Consider the following 20,043-nt stretch of genomic DNA (forward strand, 5'->3'; position numbering starts at 1 on the left):
GTTCTTTATGATTTGAAAGGCTTATAAAGAGTTGACTTTTGCTAGGTGCTTTAAAAAATATATTTTGCAGTCTAGATAATCAGAATTAAAGTTTTGTGAAAATTGACTGTACTTGTGTAGCCGAAGACTGTTCTGTATCCTCACATTCCTTCCTAAGGAGCCATAGACTTGCACAGCAGATACATAAAATATCTAAAATGTGATTAGATGAGAAAGCTAAAATTGCTTGTGATGAATATAAACTCCTGAGAGGAACTTAAAAGAGCTTTTCTACACTTACGTAATTAGTGACTTTTGAAATCCGGAAAACACTTTTACTTTTTTTTGGTAATTTATAAATGGAAGTTCTTATCTTTAGAGAAAGATTATTTTAAAGAGACTTGTAAATGTTTTGGGGATATTTCTCCACTTAGAAGTGTATGTTAGGCAGTAACAGGTATTTGCATATCTATTTGATTTAGGGCAAGTGATTTTTATTCTTAGCCTCTTCTCTTGACACAAGTCCATGTTATAAACTGCAGGGAACTTACCTGGCAAACTTGACAAAGAAACGCAGAAGTGAATGAGTTTGAGGATGAAATGTACCTCTCAAAAATAACCACTTTAATGCAGAGTTAGAGTAGAGAGTGGGAATTTAAGTGTGATGTCTACCTTGTTGTCTTGATGTGGGTGATGGCATTGGTCTCTGTGTGTGTTTTGTTATTGATCTGCTAAGCACGTGGCCAGAAAGTTAAATGTGTCTTGAACTGGCGATACATATATATATATATATACACACACACACACATATATGATATATAATAATGATGAAGACTGGGGGGGTTGTTGGTTTGTGGTTTTCTTTCTTTCTTTTTTTTTTTTTTTCCTCTCTCCCCTTTTTTGTTGTCTCCTACTTTCCTAATTTTTTTGAAATGTGAAACCAATGACTTCATATCACGGAACACTTCTATTTAAATACTGTAATACTCTAGCGATGCCCAAAGGAACAGTTTGGAACTTTTTGCAAAAGAAACATTAAACTAACTAGAGCTTTTCACGGGGAAGCGGTAGAGCGTTGTGAGGCAGTTGTGCAGTCTATTTTTTTTTTTTTTTTTTTTTTTAAATGAAACCTGTGGAAAATTGAGGTGGGGGAGCCATGGACTGTCGGAACACAGCAGGAGAAGCTGCCATAGGAGAGGATGGGAGGAAATGGACAGCCAGTGGTTGATGCATTCAGTTGTTTTCACATCCAGATTGTCAAAGCAATGAAACAAAACTCAAGTGACAGTTCTTCAGAGGAACACATTACTTTCTTTTCTAAAAGGAAAACAAAACTCACTTTATACTAACGTTGTATCACAATGCAGTTTTGTCACCTCTCTACTTTGTTAGTGTCTGGAAGTAGGAATAAGTTTTAGCAGCAAAACTTTAATAATAAACCCCTGGTAGTTTAGAGAGCTTCTTGAACTGTTTTCTAGACCTTCTCTGAATGGATCTGTGTTGTGTTCCTTTGCTTTTGAATCTCTGCTGGTACTGCTATGTTGTTGAGAGAATTAATAACATCTATAGGATTAAAAGCATGGCTAATGGACAGTGTGTTCTCAGTAAAATAATCTCCTCTCCTTAAAAAAAAAAAAAAATCAACTGGAACCTTATGTGTGTATAGGATCTCACACAATACTTACTGCAAATCTCTTTTTTCTGCAGTTATGCTCATTATCTCTCCTAATTCTTGCTTCAGCAGTACCTTGAGACTGTGGTGGGGAAAACCTTGTGTAAAGGGAAATAAATGTTATAAATGGGATATGATTATGTTTCATGACGCATGTGCAGAAAGCTCATGTGTCGTTGTCTTTTGCAACCACCAAACAAGTGGATCAAAACCTTAAGTTGGTTATAAAAATAGTCAGGGCTTTTTTCAAGCGTTGTGGTTAAGGAGAGGCACAGAAGAGGCAGCCATTTAAATAGGCCCAAAAGAGCATGTGGGATGTGCCTCACAATGTTACCTGTGAGAAGGCTCTCTGTACTAGAGATCATAACATGCTTAGATTCATTTTTCTTGCAGGAACTGCAAAATTTTCCAACTTGATGGGAAATACAGCATAGCTACACTAGGGAAGATTGTTAAAGCTAAAAGAGGCAACTAGTAGCAAAGTACTTAACCACCTGCCGAGAATTAAAGATGCCATGCTGGAGGTACAGACGAAAAGCATGCCAGCTATCAAGGGAAGTGTGAAAGGAAGCTGGCATGGCTGAACATCAGGCGAAGATAGTTAAGAGAAAGCTGAAGTAGTATCCAAATGAGGAAAAATAGTAAGGATATAAAATCTGGCAAGTAAAATATAAAAGTATAAGATAGAACAAAAGAATTTGAGGAATAAATTTTGAAAAGTCTTTAATAATAACTGTCTTTCAGCACATTAGTAGTAGCAAACCTACCTGCTGTGGTTTAACCCCATCTGGCAACTAATCACCACACAGCCACTCACTCACTCCCCCCTGGTGGGATGGGGGAGAGAATCAGAAGAGTAAAAGTGAGAAAACTCGTGGGTTGAGATAAAGACAGTTTAATAGGGAAAGCAAAAGCTGTGCACGCAAGCAAAGCAAAACAAGGAATTCATTTACTCCTTCCCATCAGCAGGCAGGTGTTCAGCCATCCCCAGGAAAGCAGGGCTCCATCATGTGTAATGATTACTTGGGAAGACAAACGCCATCGCTCTGAATGTGTGTCCCCCCCCTTTCCTTGTTCTTCCCCCAGCTTTATATGCTGAGCATGATGTCATATGGTCTGTGGAATAGCCCTTTGGTCAGTTGGGGTCAGCTGTCCCAGCTGTGTCCCCTCCCAGCTTCTTGTGCACCTGGCAGAGCACGGGGAGCTGAAAACTCCTTGATTTAGTATAAGCACTACTTAGCAACAACTAAAACATCCCTGTATTATCAACACTGTTTTCATCACACATCCAAAACATAGCCCCATACTAGCTACTATAAAGAAAATTAACTCTCTCCCAGCCAAAACCATCACACTACCACAAGCCATAGGGCCATGAAATGATCACTTGATAAAAGAAACTTTCAGAACATAAGGCAATAGCAGAAAACTGTTGCTTTGCATTTGGGTTCATTATTGAAACTCTTGGAAAGGTTGCCCTGCCAAGAACCTTTTATGGGTAACTCAGAGGAACTCTCTCTCAAATCAGCGTTTGTTAAGAGTTTAGAGAACAAATGGACAACACGAAAGCAAGTTGCTAGAACCAGACAATGTTCATCCAATAACTCTATAGAAAGTGAGGGATGAACTAATTTTACTAACTGATACGTAATGACACCTTTAGCTTTAGGTCGACCTTTAGGTCATTGGATATAAATGCAGTGTGAGGCCAGTATTAAAAGGACATTTACTCAGGATGTTGTCTGTGCTGATTAGAAACTACAGTAACATACAGAGTTCATGGACCCATGGTAATTATAACAGGTAGTGGAAAGGTCAACAGAGCTTTGTGAAAAGAAGTTGTGCCTTAAACCTTTTGGAGTTTACTGAAGGAGTTAGCAAGTACACGCGTAAGGAAGTTCCAATGTGCTATGGTAGGCAGGCTTTCCAGAAGTCATTTGATAGCCTTCTGCATGAGAGGGGTAAGTCCTCCTATGGATAATTAGTTAATAATTAGAGGTAGATAATTAGAGACTAGAAATGAAGTGGATATAGGATGCTTTTCAGAGGTGAGTAGTAGCTGTTAAAAAAAAATATTCAGAGTAGAAGAACTGAGACCCACCTTTGAATAATTGCAGTGAAGTCCAGAGTGGATGAGGAGGTGGCAGTTAAGCTGAAGTGAGGCATGTGGAACCTATAACTCCTTGCAGGTAGGAACACGAATTTGGGATTACAATAGATAGGTCTGTGGGAGCACCAATTTAGGCTCAGAAAGATTAATTCTATAGATTGTTAGGGTAACAACAGAGAATAAAACAAAATCGGCTATTGTCTAGGTCCATGGTGTATTTGCATTTGACTGCTGTATTGGCACAGGATTGGGAGCGCCCTGGGAAGAGCAGTGCTTACTTCTGTGTATATCTAGGTGGCTGAGATGTTTTTCTTTAGTGTAGGTTATAACACTTGGGTTTTTTGGGTTGTTTTTTTTTTGTGGGGGTTTTTGTTTTTTGGGGGGTTTTTTGTGTGTGTGTGGTGGTGGGTTTGTTGTTTTTTTTTTTTCCCAAAGGTCTTCTGAATGATAGAGTAGCTTCAATAAATATCTCAGGTTCTTTGCTGTTCAAAGAAACATTGTGATGTTTTGTGTGGTCAGATGTAGTACTGGAAGGGGCTGTGCTTAGCATGAAATCTACCACTACACTTGACACCTGAGGATATATCTATTTCAAAACCTCTGGAAAGTGAAGACTGGAGCAAGGATTGTTAAACTGTAGAGTCAACTTGGCAGTGTCGACTAGGGCGCTTGAAACTTTTGATTCCCACTAGAGCAGGGCCCCACGAGTGCTGGGATTTATGCAAGGGGCAAGAGTTGCCCATGTGGAGACCACTGGGGAACTAAAACTTGAATTTGGAGTCGATGTTCAGACCAGTAATGGAGTTGCACGAGCAGCCAGTATCCTCCTACAGTTTGGCAGGCTGGAGTGGAAGACAGGACTCTGATGGCTAAGGAAAATATTTGAGGATGTGAATTTACAATAGTTTGAACAGATGAATGTTGCAGCTGTGGTGTAACCACCTGGTTAACAGTTGCAGTCCCTTTCATCCCTCCCTTTCACCTTGTGTTGGTACCGGAGCTTTTCTTCCCTCCCAGAGTGTTTAGGGAGCTGTACCAAAGACTAAATAATTTGATTTCTTTGTTTTATTAGAAAGGTTAACTTCCTGAACAGGCTGTTTCTGGGACAAAGAGATGCCACATAAGAGAGGAGAGCCCAGGAAGGGGGGAAAGAGGAGAGAAAAGATAATGCTTAGGACTGCTGTGACAGAAAGCTGTTCTCTTTGAGACATGTTGCTGTTCCTTGAACATATTTAGCCTGCACTCTTACAGACATGGGATACAAGGGCCTGCTCTGGGTAACAAAATATATTGAGACCAGTCTCAAGAAGCGTTTTTGGTTTAAAAAAAAAAAAAAAAGTTTTTATTAATTCTCCTTCAGGTAAACCTGACAATAGCTGTAAATTTGAATACTTAAAGATTCAAGATTTAAATATTTCCAATAATATAGAGTACTTAATTTCTTTTGACAGAATATCCTTGTTTTTTCACGTTTACAGTGTCCTAGTTAGTAAATTCTACTGTCCTCAAAATTTTGAATATTTGGATGTCTTATATTTTCATCATATACTTGTAACTAATAAATAATAAAAGAACTCTGAACCTTATAACCATTAGCCAGCACTCAGATTTGTATTTTTATTTCTTTGCAGGATCTGGAGTTTCATGGAGTAATGAGATTCTACTTTCAAGACAAAGCAGCTGGAAATTTTGCAACAAAATGTATCCGTGTCTCTAGTACTGCCACAACCCAAGATGTGATAGAAACTCTTGCAGAGAAGTTTCGACCAGACATGCGAATGTTGTCATCCCCTAAATACTCGCTTTATGAGGTGCATGTCAGTGGAGGTTAGTATTTATTCATAAAGTCTTTTCTGCATCCACACCACCTTCCTATCCACCCCCAGCCAAAATATCTTTAGGTTTGCCCCCAGCTTCTGAACCACATAAAACTTGGTGGTTTTGTTCCAAAGTACTTTGCTACTAGTTGTTACATGAGGGAGTGGTATTTCAAAATGTAAGTACATGTATCAGGCCTGCAATTTAGGTAAGTTTTGATTATAATCTATTAAATGCTGTATTTGACATCTTGTTAATTTGTTGATATTTGTGAGAGAGTTGCGATTTTTAGGACTAGTAGGTAAAGACTAAAATTTATAATGTGAGAATAGGAGTGTTAAATTGGAGCATTTAAGAGTACATCCTCGGTTCTTTGATGTTGTGAGCCTGTGATAGGTAGCCTTACAATGCATGTTCCTTTACTGCTAAATTGGAGGAAGTTCAACATAGTATTGTTCGAAGCAACTGTAACAGATCCTTAAACAGATCCTTCCATGTTCCCTGTGAGGATCTTATATATCTAAGTAGCCTTTTGATATTTCTAGCATTTGTGTCTCCCCACCCCAGCAGAAAGTTTCAGGTTGGAAGGTGGTAGTGTGTGTGATGGTGGTGGAGACAGGGATAGGAGAAACTAGCTTTCTGTCGTGCTTTTTCTTTTTTGTACTTCGGAAGCTTACAGAAGTGGTTTTACTACCTTAAATTCTGCTTTTGAAAGACTGAAAATAATTTAATTTCAGATGGAGAATGGAAATTTATTGGCATGTGTCACTTTCATGGTCTACAAATGATGACCTGATATTAATTATATGGGATTAGGGAAAAGTGCATGTGTCGTCACTAATTTAAGAAATGGATAGCATGTGTTTTTTCTGCTTTAGGTTTCTTTAAAAATCTGTTAGCACTGTACATGTAGTCAAAATGAAATGGTTTCCTTTGCAGAGCAAGTTCCTGATGTTTAAAACGTGGCTCATAAGAGAAGCACCTCATTCAATAGGAGTGTGTCTCATTAAATAAAATGTAACTGCAAAGACATCATTGTCTTGCTGTGCATACATACTATCTCTTACTTCTAGAAGGGAGATCAAATGGCAAAACTTGTTTAATTTTTTTAACCACTCTCAGATTTTTTTCATATACTTAAAATAGATACACACTCAGTACACTAAATGAAATTTTGTCTAGTATATATGCATAACAGATTGTTTTGGTTTTTTTTTTTAAATTTCATAATCTGGTTTATTTTGTGCAGTCTGTCCAGAATAGTAGTTCTTGGGCCACAATCAGACTGGTTAAATTTAAAATAAGGAAAATGAGTATTTGGAAGTCTCGTGAAGTTATAAAGTTTGAAACATTGTAACTGTAGATGTAACTTCTCATCCTGAGTGATAATCTTGTGTTCCCAGACTTCAGTTCTGACAAAGGAGGTATGCAAGACTACTTTATGTGGACCTTTAGCTTATGTAGATAGAGGGAATGCACTTAGGCTGGTTGCTGGAAAGGGGGCATACATTTATACCTTGCCAGGCTTTCTGTCCCTATACTTAACAGGGAAACATTAAGTGATGTGTACTGTTCAGCAAACCTTTTGGTTTTTTAAGAGCATAACTTGTTTCTAAATATCTTTGCTCTTGAGGTGCCAAGTAACTGTTACTGCTTTTCATTTTTTTGAAGAAGAAAGAAGATTAGATGTAGATGAGAAGCCTCTTGTTGTACAGTTAAACTGGAACAAAGATGATCGAGAGGGAAGATTTGTTCTCAAGAATGAAAATGATACACTTCCTCCAAAGGTGAGTCTTCAAGGAGTATGCTAGTGGGAACAGCAGTTTTGAAATGTGTGAGACTTGCTTATATAGCAAAACATAATTTCTGCTTTTCTAATTCTTGAAAACAACTGCTGATGATCACCTTTGATATCTGGAGCAAGTCTTTTTAAATACTTAAAATGCATCTTCACAACACAGCATTTTTGTGATCTTTCAGATGGCTTGTGATGCTTTGATCCATGTAGCTGTCTAGTACTGGAGCATGTAATGCCCAGAGAACTTAGAGCTTGCTTTGTTCTAATATGATGAATTAAAAATTTCCTCAAATAGTATATGATGACAAACACCTAGGAGGTAATCCTGCTTCTTGCAGAGCTTTTAAAAGGGGATGCCAGAGGGAGTTAAATACCTAAAAATTGTTACCTCCCCAGGTAACATTCTGTTTCTTAACAAAACTGATGGGAGACTGTTTCCTTTTGGGGAGGTTTTTTTTTTTCCCCTTCTAAATGCAAAATGAGAGACATGCAAACATCAGCCATACAAAAGCTTTTTTTTTTATATTAGTTATTTAAACATTAAATTAGATCAGACTTTGGCTCCTGAAGTCATATAATTATATATATTATATCTAACTTGGATGCTTATAACTGTGGAAAACATGCTGTTCAGTGTGTTTTCGTCTTGGGCTGAGCACTAAATTTCTTTTGCTCTTGGAGTTAGAGTGTGTTAATTTTAAAGGTGCTTTGGGTATAGGTACATAAGCTATTCTTACGCTACGCTTTTGACTACAGGATACATCCATGTTAGAGGTGGGGTGAGAAAATTAATGATGTCTTGTGCTACATCTACCAGACTTCCTATTCCTATTCATTGAATTAAATAATCTTCAATCTTCCTTCTCTGTGTTCTTCACTTCCTGATAGAAGCAAAAAAACCTGCATCTTCTTTCTCTCATCTTCTATTATTTTCTCTACAGAAGGCAAATGAGCCTAGGATTACAGGTGTCTTGTGTATGCAAGGAGCAGGAATTGGAGAAGAGAACACTGGAAGGACAACTCAGAAAAATACACCATAGGGGAAATGTCCTCTATAATGTTTTTCCTTTTGCAGTTTATTCTTAGCTGATGCTCCAACACAGTTGTCTTGAAAACAGATTAAATGCAGTGTTGTTTTGTGAAGTATTTTTACTGGGAGGCAGAAATTTGTTTTGCAGCCCTCAGTTAATCTTTGAGGCCAAGTAGATAGTAGGCATTACTCAAGTAAAATTCTGCTTTTTCTTTGCTTTCTTGAGTACAAGGTGCTTAATTGGTTCATACCTGCTTTGGAATATGAAATTATTTTTGCCTTCTATGTTATTCTGGAGAGTATCAGTCCTTTCTCTGTATAATGGAGTATTGTTGCCTGGAGTATTGTTTTTGTGTTAGTGATCCTATGTCTTAATCAGATTTATCTGGAAAGTTAAAACCAATACTAACTTTTCATTGGACTAAAAATGATGGAAATTTTTTTTAAACTCGTGTATTTCAGAAGGCTCAGAGTAATGGCCCTGAAAAACAAGAAAGAGAGGGAGTAATTCAGAATTTCAAACGAACTCTCTCAAAAAAAGAAAAAAAAGAAAAAAAGAGGCGTGAAAAAGAGGCGTTGCGACAAGCATCAGATAAAGATGATAGACTTCTTCATGGAGATGATATGTAAGTGTCTTAAACGTTGATCAGTTCATGTAACCTACATCTTACTTTAAAGGATCCCCCTCTCTAGCAAGTAAGTTGATGTTTCTTTCAAAACTGAGTAGTTGATGTGGGTGCAATATCATCATAAACCTAAATACGTGATGGCAATTTCTGTGGTTTGTATGTACTTTTTGCCTCAAGGTTTGTTTTTAAACCATGAAATAAGCTTTTTTCCACCTCTTTTTCCTTGTACAGAAATTGACACATGCTTGGTGACATGGACTTTCCTCACTATGTTTATTTTTGAGCATTTACTCTAGAGTAATTTATTCCTCTCCCTATGTTTGATTGTTCTGTCTTTTGCCAGAAAAATTAGTATATGTAGGTGTTTGCATTTGACTTACCACCTGACTATCAGTTTGTTTTACTCGGAGATGTATTTTGGTAGCCAGTCTTCTAGGTTCTTCAACTCTTGCTCCCAAATCTGCTGCGCCTTATTCATTGAGATAGGGCAGGACAATAATTAATCCTTGTACAGAAAACTAGGGCACAAGAGTCAGGCATGAAGAACTAGAAAGCTGAGAAAGGTCTACATTAAATTAAACTTTGTCTCTGTACCAGATTGTGTGTAGGTTTCATATGTAATACACCAGGAAAAAAAAATCATTAATGGTGGATTTTTAACATACCCAGAAAGAAAATGAATGATGAAAACTTATTAATTGGTAACAGATTCTCAGAGATGAAAGAAATCAGTTGACTGGTTGACATGTAATAGAGGATTTAGCTGCTCAGCTTGATTTTTTTTTTTTTAATTTTTTAATTATTATTTTTAGTTCATTATTGTTTTTCATATGTGTAGTGCTGTTCTGCATGGATACGTTTGCAATGTTCTTCAGATGTCAGCATGATCTTTTCAGTATTGTGTGCCTTTACTTAGCTTGATCTTAATTTTTTTTAAATTAAAATAGAATTGTACTTAAGTGCATTAGCAAAAGAAAAAGCATGAGCTGCAAGCACATGCTAACTCTGCTTCCAAATGATTTGCAATATTGTAAATCAGAATAAAGTTAGGGGTATAATGTAAAGTTTCTTTAATACACACACACCCCCCGCCGCCTGCCCCCCCCAGTAGATGGCCTCTTTTTTTGTTTGAAAACTAGCAACCATCAATACTTAAATTGGTTGTTGTCTATTTCAGGTGAGCATGGGTACATGAACAGTGTTAATCCTAGCAAAATTGAGGTTCATGTAGAAAACATCTTACAATAACTTAATTGATCTCCTGTGTGTATGGATTCTACTTGCCTTTTATCCTTTATGGAGGTGATGAGGATATATGTATTTTAAGCTATTAAAAACATTTTTTTCTTTTTATTTAAACTAACTTGGCAGTGAGAATTCTCGCCTTGCAGCTGAGGTTTACAAAGATATGCCTGAGACCAGCTTCACTCGCACAATATCCAATCCTGAGGTGGTTATGAAACGGCGGCGACAGCAGAAACTAGAGAAGAGAATGCAGGAATTTCGTAGTTCTGATGGCAGACCAGACTCAGGTACTTAGATTTATTCTGGTTAAGTTGTAAACAGTAAACTATTTACTGAGAGAGTATTTTTAAGGCCAGCAACTCCTGTAAATCTGACTTAACTTCTGCTTTCACCAACATTTTTTTGTACTTCATGGCTAACTTATCTATGGTGTAACTGAATGAAGGATTTGTAGAGGTAAGATTCCACAGGAGTATGTTCTGTGACGAGTGCGAGTCAAAGCTTTCAGTGATGGGCAAATTGATGGGAGAGAATATGCTCATTGATCTTGCTAACAGTGCTGAAATGGGAAAGAAGGAAGGACAGAATTAGACTTATTAAACTGACAAACTGAGGAAGTCTTCTGAAATAAATGTCGTTCATTTTGCTAAGAACAAGCTGAATGACCTGAATGTAAAAATGCTATCAGTAGCACAAATACAGGATGGCAAGGAGTGATTGTTCAGGTCTGCACAAAGGGTTCTGGTAGATCTTGTGAATATCAGCGATCAAGTATTTCATGTTCTTGGGGGTGGGGATACAACAACAGTGGTTGTATAAACATCTACATTAAATGAATGAATGAAGCAATGTTAGCACTGATAAAACCTCAAATGATGTATTCTGTCCATGGAAGAAGGAGTTAGAGGTGTAGAAAACATCACCAGAGGGATGTATTAAATGGGCTTTTTAAAGAGAGGGAAGATTCTTGAAGGTCAGCACAAACTTGCTGTCAAGATGGGAAAGGTCAGTTCTTCATCCAGTCGTTGTCACTGTTTCATTTTAACTTCGGGTAATACTAAGAATTGTGAAGCACTGGGGAAAAGACTTGCTTAGAGAAATTAGGAAAGCATCACTGGAGATTTTTACCAATGGCGGAGACAAATTTATTTCAGCCATGTTATGTAACTTTTCTTGTATTAGTGGATTGACTAAATTATTACTGAAGGGGTTCATTCTGGTATTCTCTTAGAAGTATAACAAATAGCTGCCTGTCTGTCTTTTTATTCTCTGGTAGCACTGTTCATTAAATTTTGTTTCCAAGGTGGGACACTGAGAATTTATGCAGACAGTTTAAAACCAAATATACCGTACAAGACAATCCTACTGTCCACTACGGATACTGCAGACTTTGCAGTTATTGAAGCACTGGAAAAATACGGTCTGGAGAAGGAAAATCCCAAGGATTATTGTATTGCTCGTGTAAGTGATGTTACTGAGTCACAATCTTCTCATGCTTCATATTTGATTTTGTTCCTTGCAGTAGCTTTAAAACTAAATGGAAAGACTCTGGTAATTCTGCGACTAATTTTTTTCCCCCCCCTTTTTTTTTTTTTAATCTAACAGCCTCAGGAGTTCTGAAGTGATTTGTCAGGTTTTTTGTTTTTAAAACCTAAATCTTCCAATCTTACTAAATCATTACTAGCTGTGTAGATAAGCATTAATAACAGAAGTAACACATTTCTGTATTTGGCACTGTGGTTTTTTATACCACTAAGTGTGCTTATGTTTCACAGATGTATAAACTAATAGTTAATCCTGCGGATACCTAAATTTGAGCTGTTTGTGCACAAAACTATTCCCCTGAACTAAGAGCACCTGCTCAGAGGCAAAAGTGCTGAGTCCAAACTCCATTTTAAAAGGTATATGTTGTATGTTGTTGCCTTATGCCTTTCAGTGGTAGCTTACCCTCATGACACATCAGAAAAGATTAAACATTTAAGTGAAACTTAGGCTTATTTTCAGAATTTAATTATTTTAGGAGTTCTAAATGAATTGTATAGAATTGCTGTTTCTTAGAGGTATGGCTTTATCAAAAAGTCCCATGGGCAGTACTTATTAAAGGTTACAAACTTCTGTCCATGTCATCCTCTGGAGGAGAACAGTGAGACCTGAAAACATTTGATCCTTGTTTGAGTCCAATATTTGATTACATTTCTGGGTATTACTTGTCTAATAAACTTGGATGTATTGCTCCTTAAAATGATGAAAGAAGGGGAAAAATGTTTGTGTCTCATCGTATTGTGCTCTCTTCCCCTGCCCCTTCTCCAGTGCTTAAAGTCCCACTGGAAAACAGTAAGGAACCTTACATTATTTGCTATTCCCCGCACTTTCTAGCTGCTCTACAGGATGTGGATATATCTTTGGTGTTAAAGTTGCTTTCCGATTTATTTTTTATGGTATCTTTGAGTAACCTTAGTGTCTATTTCGGCTGTGCTTACAGCCTCTAGGGGTATAATTAGCTGGGAATTGACATGTTGCTCTAATGTTGTTCTAATTAGTAATAAGGAAACCATACAGTGGTAGTGCTTTTGTAGTTACGTAACAGTGAACTAATCTTAGTTTTTATTGTTTCAACAGTTTTGTCTTAGTTCTGGACATATTTTTAATGAAGTTCTAGACATTTTATCCTTGTCTTCATTAACCTGTAATTGAGGTCCCAACTGTGACAGTTAATTTTACTCTACTTCAGTAAAATTTTACATAAGTTTTTATTAGAGGGGAATAATTTTGTAAGTAATACTTTTTTTTTTTTTAATGATACAGCATATTAAAAATTGATTCTCAGTTTTGGCTGTGAATTATTTTCTATGTGTAGTTTTAATTATGACATCTTCATATGGTGGTTTCTATAAATGAAACTCATGATTCTCAGTTATTGATCAGTTATTTAATAATAAATAGGCTGCTGACTTGACATGCTTGTTTTTCTGCTGGTTTGAGAGAATTGGGGGCTACAGCAGAGACATTGTGACTGAATTTGGAAGATAGTTTTGCATCAGTCTGTTTAGTTCAGAGTTAGAGGGTATTATGATGTATTATGAAATATTCATATTTTAGGGAATTTACTGAACCGATTGCACACTTACCAGGGAAACTATTGCAAATCACTGTTGTGGTGGTGTTCTCTCTCATCTCCCTTTGTTCTCTGATCTTGTGTGAGGATGTTTAATGTAGAAAATAGTCTGAGGAATGTTGCTTTGATCTTGGGAAAGATTAACAAAGTCTTTGCTGTGAAGCAAATTGATTTAAATTAGTTTTCTGGAAAGCACTTCTGGAAAATATTTTGTCTTTTCTGAGCAACACATCTTCTTGATATAGGAAGTTTCTACAGGACACAGGTTGTATACTTGTTTACATTTGAAATATGCGAGTGGTCTTCATTGGCTAATAGCAGATCTTTTTTTTTTTTTTTTTTTTTTACCTTTAAGTGTAGAAGACCTTACTGTTTTGCTCACTATAATTCATTGTAGTTGGTGGAAATCTACTTAGCCTTTCTCTGCTGATAAAGTGCTTGGGTTTTAAATAGGATAATCTTTCTTTTTTTAATAAAGTTGAGTATTTTGAACCTAACTTTAAGATCTTCTTTTGGCCAGATATTTTAGGAAGTTGCTTTCCTTGCTGGAAACATTAAAATATCCTAGCTTTAGCTTGATGTGTCTTTCATCACTGTTGTCTTTTTTTGGAAACTCACAAATACGGTGTAAATAGGCGTCATGGCCATTGGTACTCCTTTACACTGAAGTCTCATAGCTGTTCTTTACCGCGGTGGGCTTTTGCCCCTGTTCTTTTTACAGTGTTCTGTGGAAGACAAATCTATGTTGCACATGTTCCTATTCTTTACTTTTTGTTGGGTTTAAAACAGTGTACAGTGCAACGTATAACTTCAGTTTCTTATTGGTTGGGATTTTTAAATGTTCTCTTTGGGTGGCAATTGAAGTGTCTTCAAAGACTTAAGCAGTTGACATTTACTTAACTATTGAGATGGATTTTTAAGTTATATGACAAGACCTTTATAAGGCTGCATAATAAAGTTCACTCACTTCTGAAGTTTCAATTGAAAGGTGAACATTGTGAGAATTTTTCTTAACACTTACCATTGATGACTTTTATTGTAAATGGCAGTTTCCTGTTAGTTCCTTGCTTTCATAACCTGGCTTGCAGTGTATTGGGCTGTACCTATATGCCCACTTCTAAAGTGCTTTTCTATGTAATCAAGTAAATACAAGTTTGTTCCAATATACATTTTTTTTGTTTCGGTTTGCTTGGTTTGAGTTTCCCTGAATAATACAGGGTTCACTGCACATCTCTCAAGATGTCAAATTAATTAGACATTCTTCCAAGCTACCTCTATGTATTCACTTAGGGCATAAGACTTGAGGCATGCAGCAAACCAGTTAACTCTTAAAAGTAGAATCTTGATTAGACTTTTGTTTTAGCATGCTTTTATTTTGTACTCGAGGATAAGGCATAAATAACTTTTTGTAATGTCAAGCAAAAACATGCAGTTCATGGTGATTAGTTTTTCTTTGTTTTGTTTTGTTTTTTTAAGAAGTAGACATTACAGACATGAGACATTAAATATTTTTTTTGCAAGTTCCATTGGTTTTGTTTGCTTTTTCAGGGGCATGTGCAGACCCTGTGTTCCCAACTTGTAAGGAAAATTGAGGATTAATTCATTTGAATAAGCAGATAATTAAAACATACAGTAGATAATGAGGTTTTTATTTAAAAAATGTTAAAATGACAAAAGAGCTTATTGGAGACCTATTATATCATGGGGTTTTTTTCTGTGAAACTTTTGCTAAGGATAGACTGATAACTTGATCTGTAGCTATTACGTACCACAGGGAGTTTAAGTATTTGAGTATTATCTTCTCTTACTTGTTTATCCCAGCAAATGACTTGGAAGTTAAGTCCTAAGTTGCTATGGACTTCATTTAAATTTCTTAGCTTCTATTTTCTGCATGTTTCACTGCATTTTAAATGAATAAATATAGCTGGAATGACTTTATGATAATTTGTATATGCTCATGAATGCAATTATGAGGAAGCAGAGTATATTCTTCCTAATTATCTGTTATGAATTTGTTTCAGTTCGTAGATTGTCAGCTGACAACCTGCTTCCAAGACTTGTGATCTTAAGCTGGTTTTACCCATCTCAATTTCCTACGCTGTTGCAGAAATCAGGGAAATGTCTGTGCCCGATCTCAGCAGTCTGTATGGATTCAAATTCGTGAAAGGATATTTAACCGCATCTTCTGTTTTTTAAAATGAAAGCAAATCTCTACCCATGAGCCAAAGCCTAATCATAATATAAACTTGTTCCCATGTTTTCCCGTTATTCTAAAATGTAGGAATTTCAGCTTTGTGGGTGACACTGAGGCAGCATTCGCCTAAAACATAGAGATGTTTTCTAAAATGGCTTCACCACGATTAGAAGCCTCCTCGCCTGCATAAGCTCAGATTTGGTGTTTTGTGTCTTTCCGCAAGTGAGACACTTTCACACACCTTTTTTTTTTTTTTTAAGTGAGGTATGTCTGAGTTACCTGCTCATTCTTCCTGGGAGACGGGAGGAATGGTAACTGGTTGGGAGGAGGAGGGGATTAGTGCTTTTGTGTGACCCCTCTTCTCTAACTTGGCTAGTTTACCATTGGTGCCGTTAAGCCCAACACCAAGTACAGATGCTCATCCATGTTCCAAGGCAGAAGTAGTATCATGGTCATGTAGTAGCACCTATGTATTTATATCTCATCTGCCCTCTTAACTTCACTGCATTTGGGTTTTCTTTGGTTTGCTCCCCAGTCCAGTATTGGTCAGGCCCTGGCATGTGTGCTGTAGCATGTAGTTCTTGTGTTGTAACTAGTTACCTTCTGTCTCGAGGGCTTTGCATTTAGAAATTGTTGCTTGTTGAATAAGGCTTGCAACGCAGTGTTACTTTAATTAGCTAATCAAAGTTATCCCGTAGGTATAATTGATTTTAAAATCTGAGATGTAAAATAGAAAAGAGTGGTTTGGCAAGGTAAGATTTGAGTGTAGATGTGTTTCTGTTTCCCTTCGGTTTATACATTTTAATGTTTCCTCGTTTTATAATATCTTGTCTATTTGAAAATCTAATTAAAGATAATTTAATTAGTCCTATGTTTAGCTGGGTTTTGCATAGAAAATGTTTTAGGGAAAGGCCAATGACTCAATTACATACTTTTGATCTTAAAAGTACTTGTTTCCTGCTTGGAAGAAGATGAAAGTATGTTTGAGGTGGATCTGTGAGAACTTAGTTAACACTGAAATGGGCGTGGAGAGGAGGTGACAAATAAGAGCGGAAAGCCTCTTGAGGGCTGCACCGTAGTAGGGTGCAGTAGCCAATAGCTGCATTACTTCAGAAGGTGTTACCTGGGTCATAGTTCAGAGATGGGAATAATTTGAGTAGTTTGTTTAAAATAGAGCTGTCTATGAATTTAAATAACATTGTTAGGATCACAAATGAGGGAGTAAAATGTATTTTATTTTATTTTTTTATTCAGCTTTGAAAGATCTATCTTTAACTTAGAAGGTACTCACACACTGTAATACTGCCTGTCATTGTTTTTTATGCTTGATTGCTGTGGGGAGCAGTAATGCAAATGTGCATGAAATCACAGGCTGTGTCTCCTTCAGAGTCAGAACTCATGAATCAAAGTTTCTCCCTTTCTCTACCTTGTAAGGATATAGCTGTAAAAGGTATGAACAGTCTGTGGTTCTGTTCCCAGAGTATACTTAGCTTTGGTTCTTCCTTAAAGCCAGACAGCATGAAGCAGTTGTGTGAAATGCTCCAGTCATGCCATTAGTCTCTGTGTAGAGCAGGTAAATGTTGGGTAAGACAAGGAGCTAAGGATGCAGGAGGTATCACAACATTCTCTTTGCCAGCTTGTCTTGCTATTTCTAAAGATACTTGCATGTTGTGTTAGCGGAATGGCATTAGCAAAATGAAAGGCTGATTCCAGTGTGTGAGATAATAAAGGAAACTTCAGTTTTATTTTTTTAACTGTCACCTCCACAGATAATTCCCCACCCCCCGCCCTTGGCTGCTGAGAAATTGGAATAATTTTATTTACTGGAAGATGGTCGTGTCTACATTAAGAGTAACTTGCTTTTCTTAGCTTTTAAAATATATTTGGTGTTCTGGGAAGTGTGATTTAACTGTAACAAGAGGCAAGAGAGAGAGTTAGAAAAAGTCTTGGAAAGCAAAATGCATTTCAAGTTACTGAATTCTTTTGCTTATCTCTTGTTATAAACAAACAAACAAACAAAATCAGCAGATATACCCCTGAATCCTCTGTTCTAATTGTCCACTAACAGCTCTGAAAACTGATAATGGTTCTTTTCTAGGTCATGCTGCCTCCTGGTGCTCAGCACTCTGATGATAAAGGTGCTAAAGAAACTATTCTTGATGATGATGAGTGTCCACTGCAGATATTCAGGGAGTGGCCTAGTGATAAAGGTATGTCTAAAAAGCTTTAAGAGATTTTTGTGCCTTGGGTGTTGTAACCTGTGGTGTGGACCCCCTGTAAAGTAAGAAATTGGAACATATATTAGTGTTTTGTTTTCAGGCACTTTTAATACTAGGTGCTTTTAAGAGTTATTTACTCTTACTTTCATTCAGCACTGTTTAGTAATACATCTTTAGACAGTAGAAGGGTTTTACATTTCATCCTGAAGTTTCTAAATTACCCACTGTGGAGAACTATGCTACTAATCTTTTAAATAGTTTTAACTTAAAAATAACTACATGAAGAAGTGTCAGGAATTTAGTAAGCTGAAAGTAATCCTATGGAACACTTGCAACACAAATTAATAGATGTTGGATGTGTGCTTGTTTGCTTTGAGACTCAAAGGATGTATAATACTGTGTTTTAGGAATACTGGTCTTTCAGTTGAAAAGGCGGCCTCCTGATTATGTCCCAAAGAAGTCCAAGAAAATAACTGATGGAAAGCCGTTAAAGGGGAAGGAAAGAGTTGACGGGTCTGGCTATGGCTCTTGCCTTCCTCCTGAGAAACTACCATACCTGGTAGAATTAAGCCCAGGTAAGAATTCTGGTTACCTAGTAATCTAAATTACATTATTACATAGTCATTTAGATTTTCGAAAAATAAGACACTCATTAGAAGCACAGGAAATTCTGTTGGCAGTGTAAGTGAATGCCACATCAGTTGTTCTAATGTCAGATTCTGAATTGGAGCTATCTAGAGTTAGAGCTGCATATTGCTAGAATATCGAAATTTTAGTAGCAAATGTTTGGAGTAAAAAAAGGGGAGAAATGATTGACTAAGACTTTGTCTGTATTAGCATCATTTCAAGTATGAAGTTTTAAGTGTTTCAAAAACAAACAAACAAAATCATTCAATCTTCAACTTCCTTTTGGATTTTGGGGTTTAAAACTTGATAATAAATAAAATAGTTTAACATGCCATCTTGTGATTTAGGGGGGGAACCAGAAAAGCCAGAAATGCACTGCTTAAATCTGGTTTGTTTTACGTTCAGAAGTATACTGTAGCATACCTAGTAACATATATTTGACAGTGCCATACATGAAAAATATGTTTTTAGAAGGACAGGAACGTGAATTTTTAAATCAAACTTATTTGCTAAAAATTTTTCAGCCTATATGGAACCTTCAAATCACTAGCAAGGCTGGGTTTTATTTTGGCATCATTACAACTCTCTGGGCTGCACTGTAATTTACAACTGATTTTATGATCTAGGAACAGCCGGGGGAGCTTGATTGTTTATAGCACAACAACTGATAAAACACATACAACTTCTGTTCTTAATTTCTATTGTTTTCATGTTTAAAGATTTGGATGTGGACTTTCATTTTTGATGATTTAGTTATTTGCAGCTCTTTTTCCTATTAAGCGTAACTTGGGTACACTCAGGTATCCAAACAAGTGATTTACAATGTGAAGTCTGGTTGTTTACCTTTTGGGGAGCAAGGTTGGAAATTGGTGCTGAAAACTTTGACCAGAACTGCAAGCAAAAGGTTAAATTCATAGTGAAGTAGCATGTTTGGTGGGGTTTTTTTGTGTTTTGTTTTGTTTTGGTTTTTTTTTTTTTTTTTTAAAGCCAGATGAAATTAGCAGTATACAGAATATATTAAATGTATTTTATATTGTGTTCTATATGCTGAGATTTGATTTGCCTATTAATATTTTGCGTTCTTTTAATCATACTTTTGATTTATTTTCTTGTGCTCTAAACTCTTTACTCTTCATGAAGCCTAGTTGCTTTAGTATTAAAACATTGTGCTTGGGCAGTGGAGCAAGACATCCATTAACTGAGAGAGGAAAAACAATCTGAAATGCCACAGGTGGCAACGCTGTGTACTAAGCATTTGTATATTGCCTGTGGGACTGACCTATTGTTCATGGTTTTCTTTTAACAGCTTGTTGTCGCTTTTCTAAACAATAAGGATTGTTTCATTCAGTAGCTTTGTAGTACTGATGTCTTTATATTCTATGCAGTTTCTAAAGTTGAAAGAGTTTAATGCACTTCATCCTTATACATGGAGTAAGTGTTGTCTGGCTACAGTTTCACCCTTTCCTGTCTTTTCTTTTCCTGCCCTCTTCCGCATGTTCTGCATGGTATCTGTCCTGCTGGTGCTGCCTTCACCTGGGTCCTCTGCATGTGTTTCTAACCCCAGGGAGAAGGAATCACTTTGCCTACTACAACTATCACGCTTACGA

At 36.7% G+C, this 20,043-nt stretch overlaps 1 protein-coding gene across 14 annotated transcripts in view; it reads left to right on the forward strand.

Annotated features, from left to right (window-relative positions):
* The window catches only part of AFDN (afadin, adherens junction formation factor), a 134,869-nt gene that overhangs the window by 33,262 nt on the left and 81,564 nt on the right, over positions 1-20,043 (forward strand). For 9 of the 14 annotated variants that reach the window (XM_075495791.1, XM_075495788.1, XM_075495794.1 and 6 more), the window contains exons 2-8: positions 5,393-5,588; positions 7,251-7,366; positions 8,870-9,033; positions 10,408-10,568; positions 11,585-11,742; positions 17,689-17,800; positions 18,217-18,384. In XM_075495791.1, the coding sequence (XP_075351906.1) occupies positions 5,393-5,588; positions 7,251-7,366; positions 8,870-9,033; positions 10,408-10,568; positions 11,585-11,742; positions 17,689-17,800; positions 18,217-18,384 (1,075 nt within the window). The remainder of the gene's footprint in view (positions 1-5,392; positions 5,589-7,250; positions 7,367-8,869; positions 9,034-10,407; positions 10,569-11,584; positions 11,743-17,688; positions 17,801-18,216; positions 18,385-20,043) is intronic. The other 5 variants (XM_075495789.1, XM_075495802.1, XM_075495796.1 and 2 more) reach the window with 1 other exon arrangement.

This window comes from Mycteria americana, chromosome 3, assembly GCF_035582795.1.
Source record: "Mycteria americana isolate JAX WOST 10 ecotype Jacksonville Zoo and Gardens chromosome 3, USCA_MyAme_1.0, whole genome shotgun sequence".
Lineage (NCBI taxonomy): Eukaryota > Metazoa > Chordata > Aves > Ciconiiformes > Ciconiidae > Mycteria > Mycteria americana.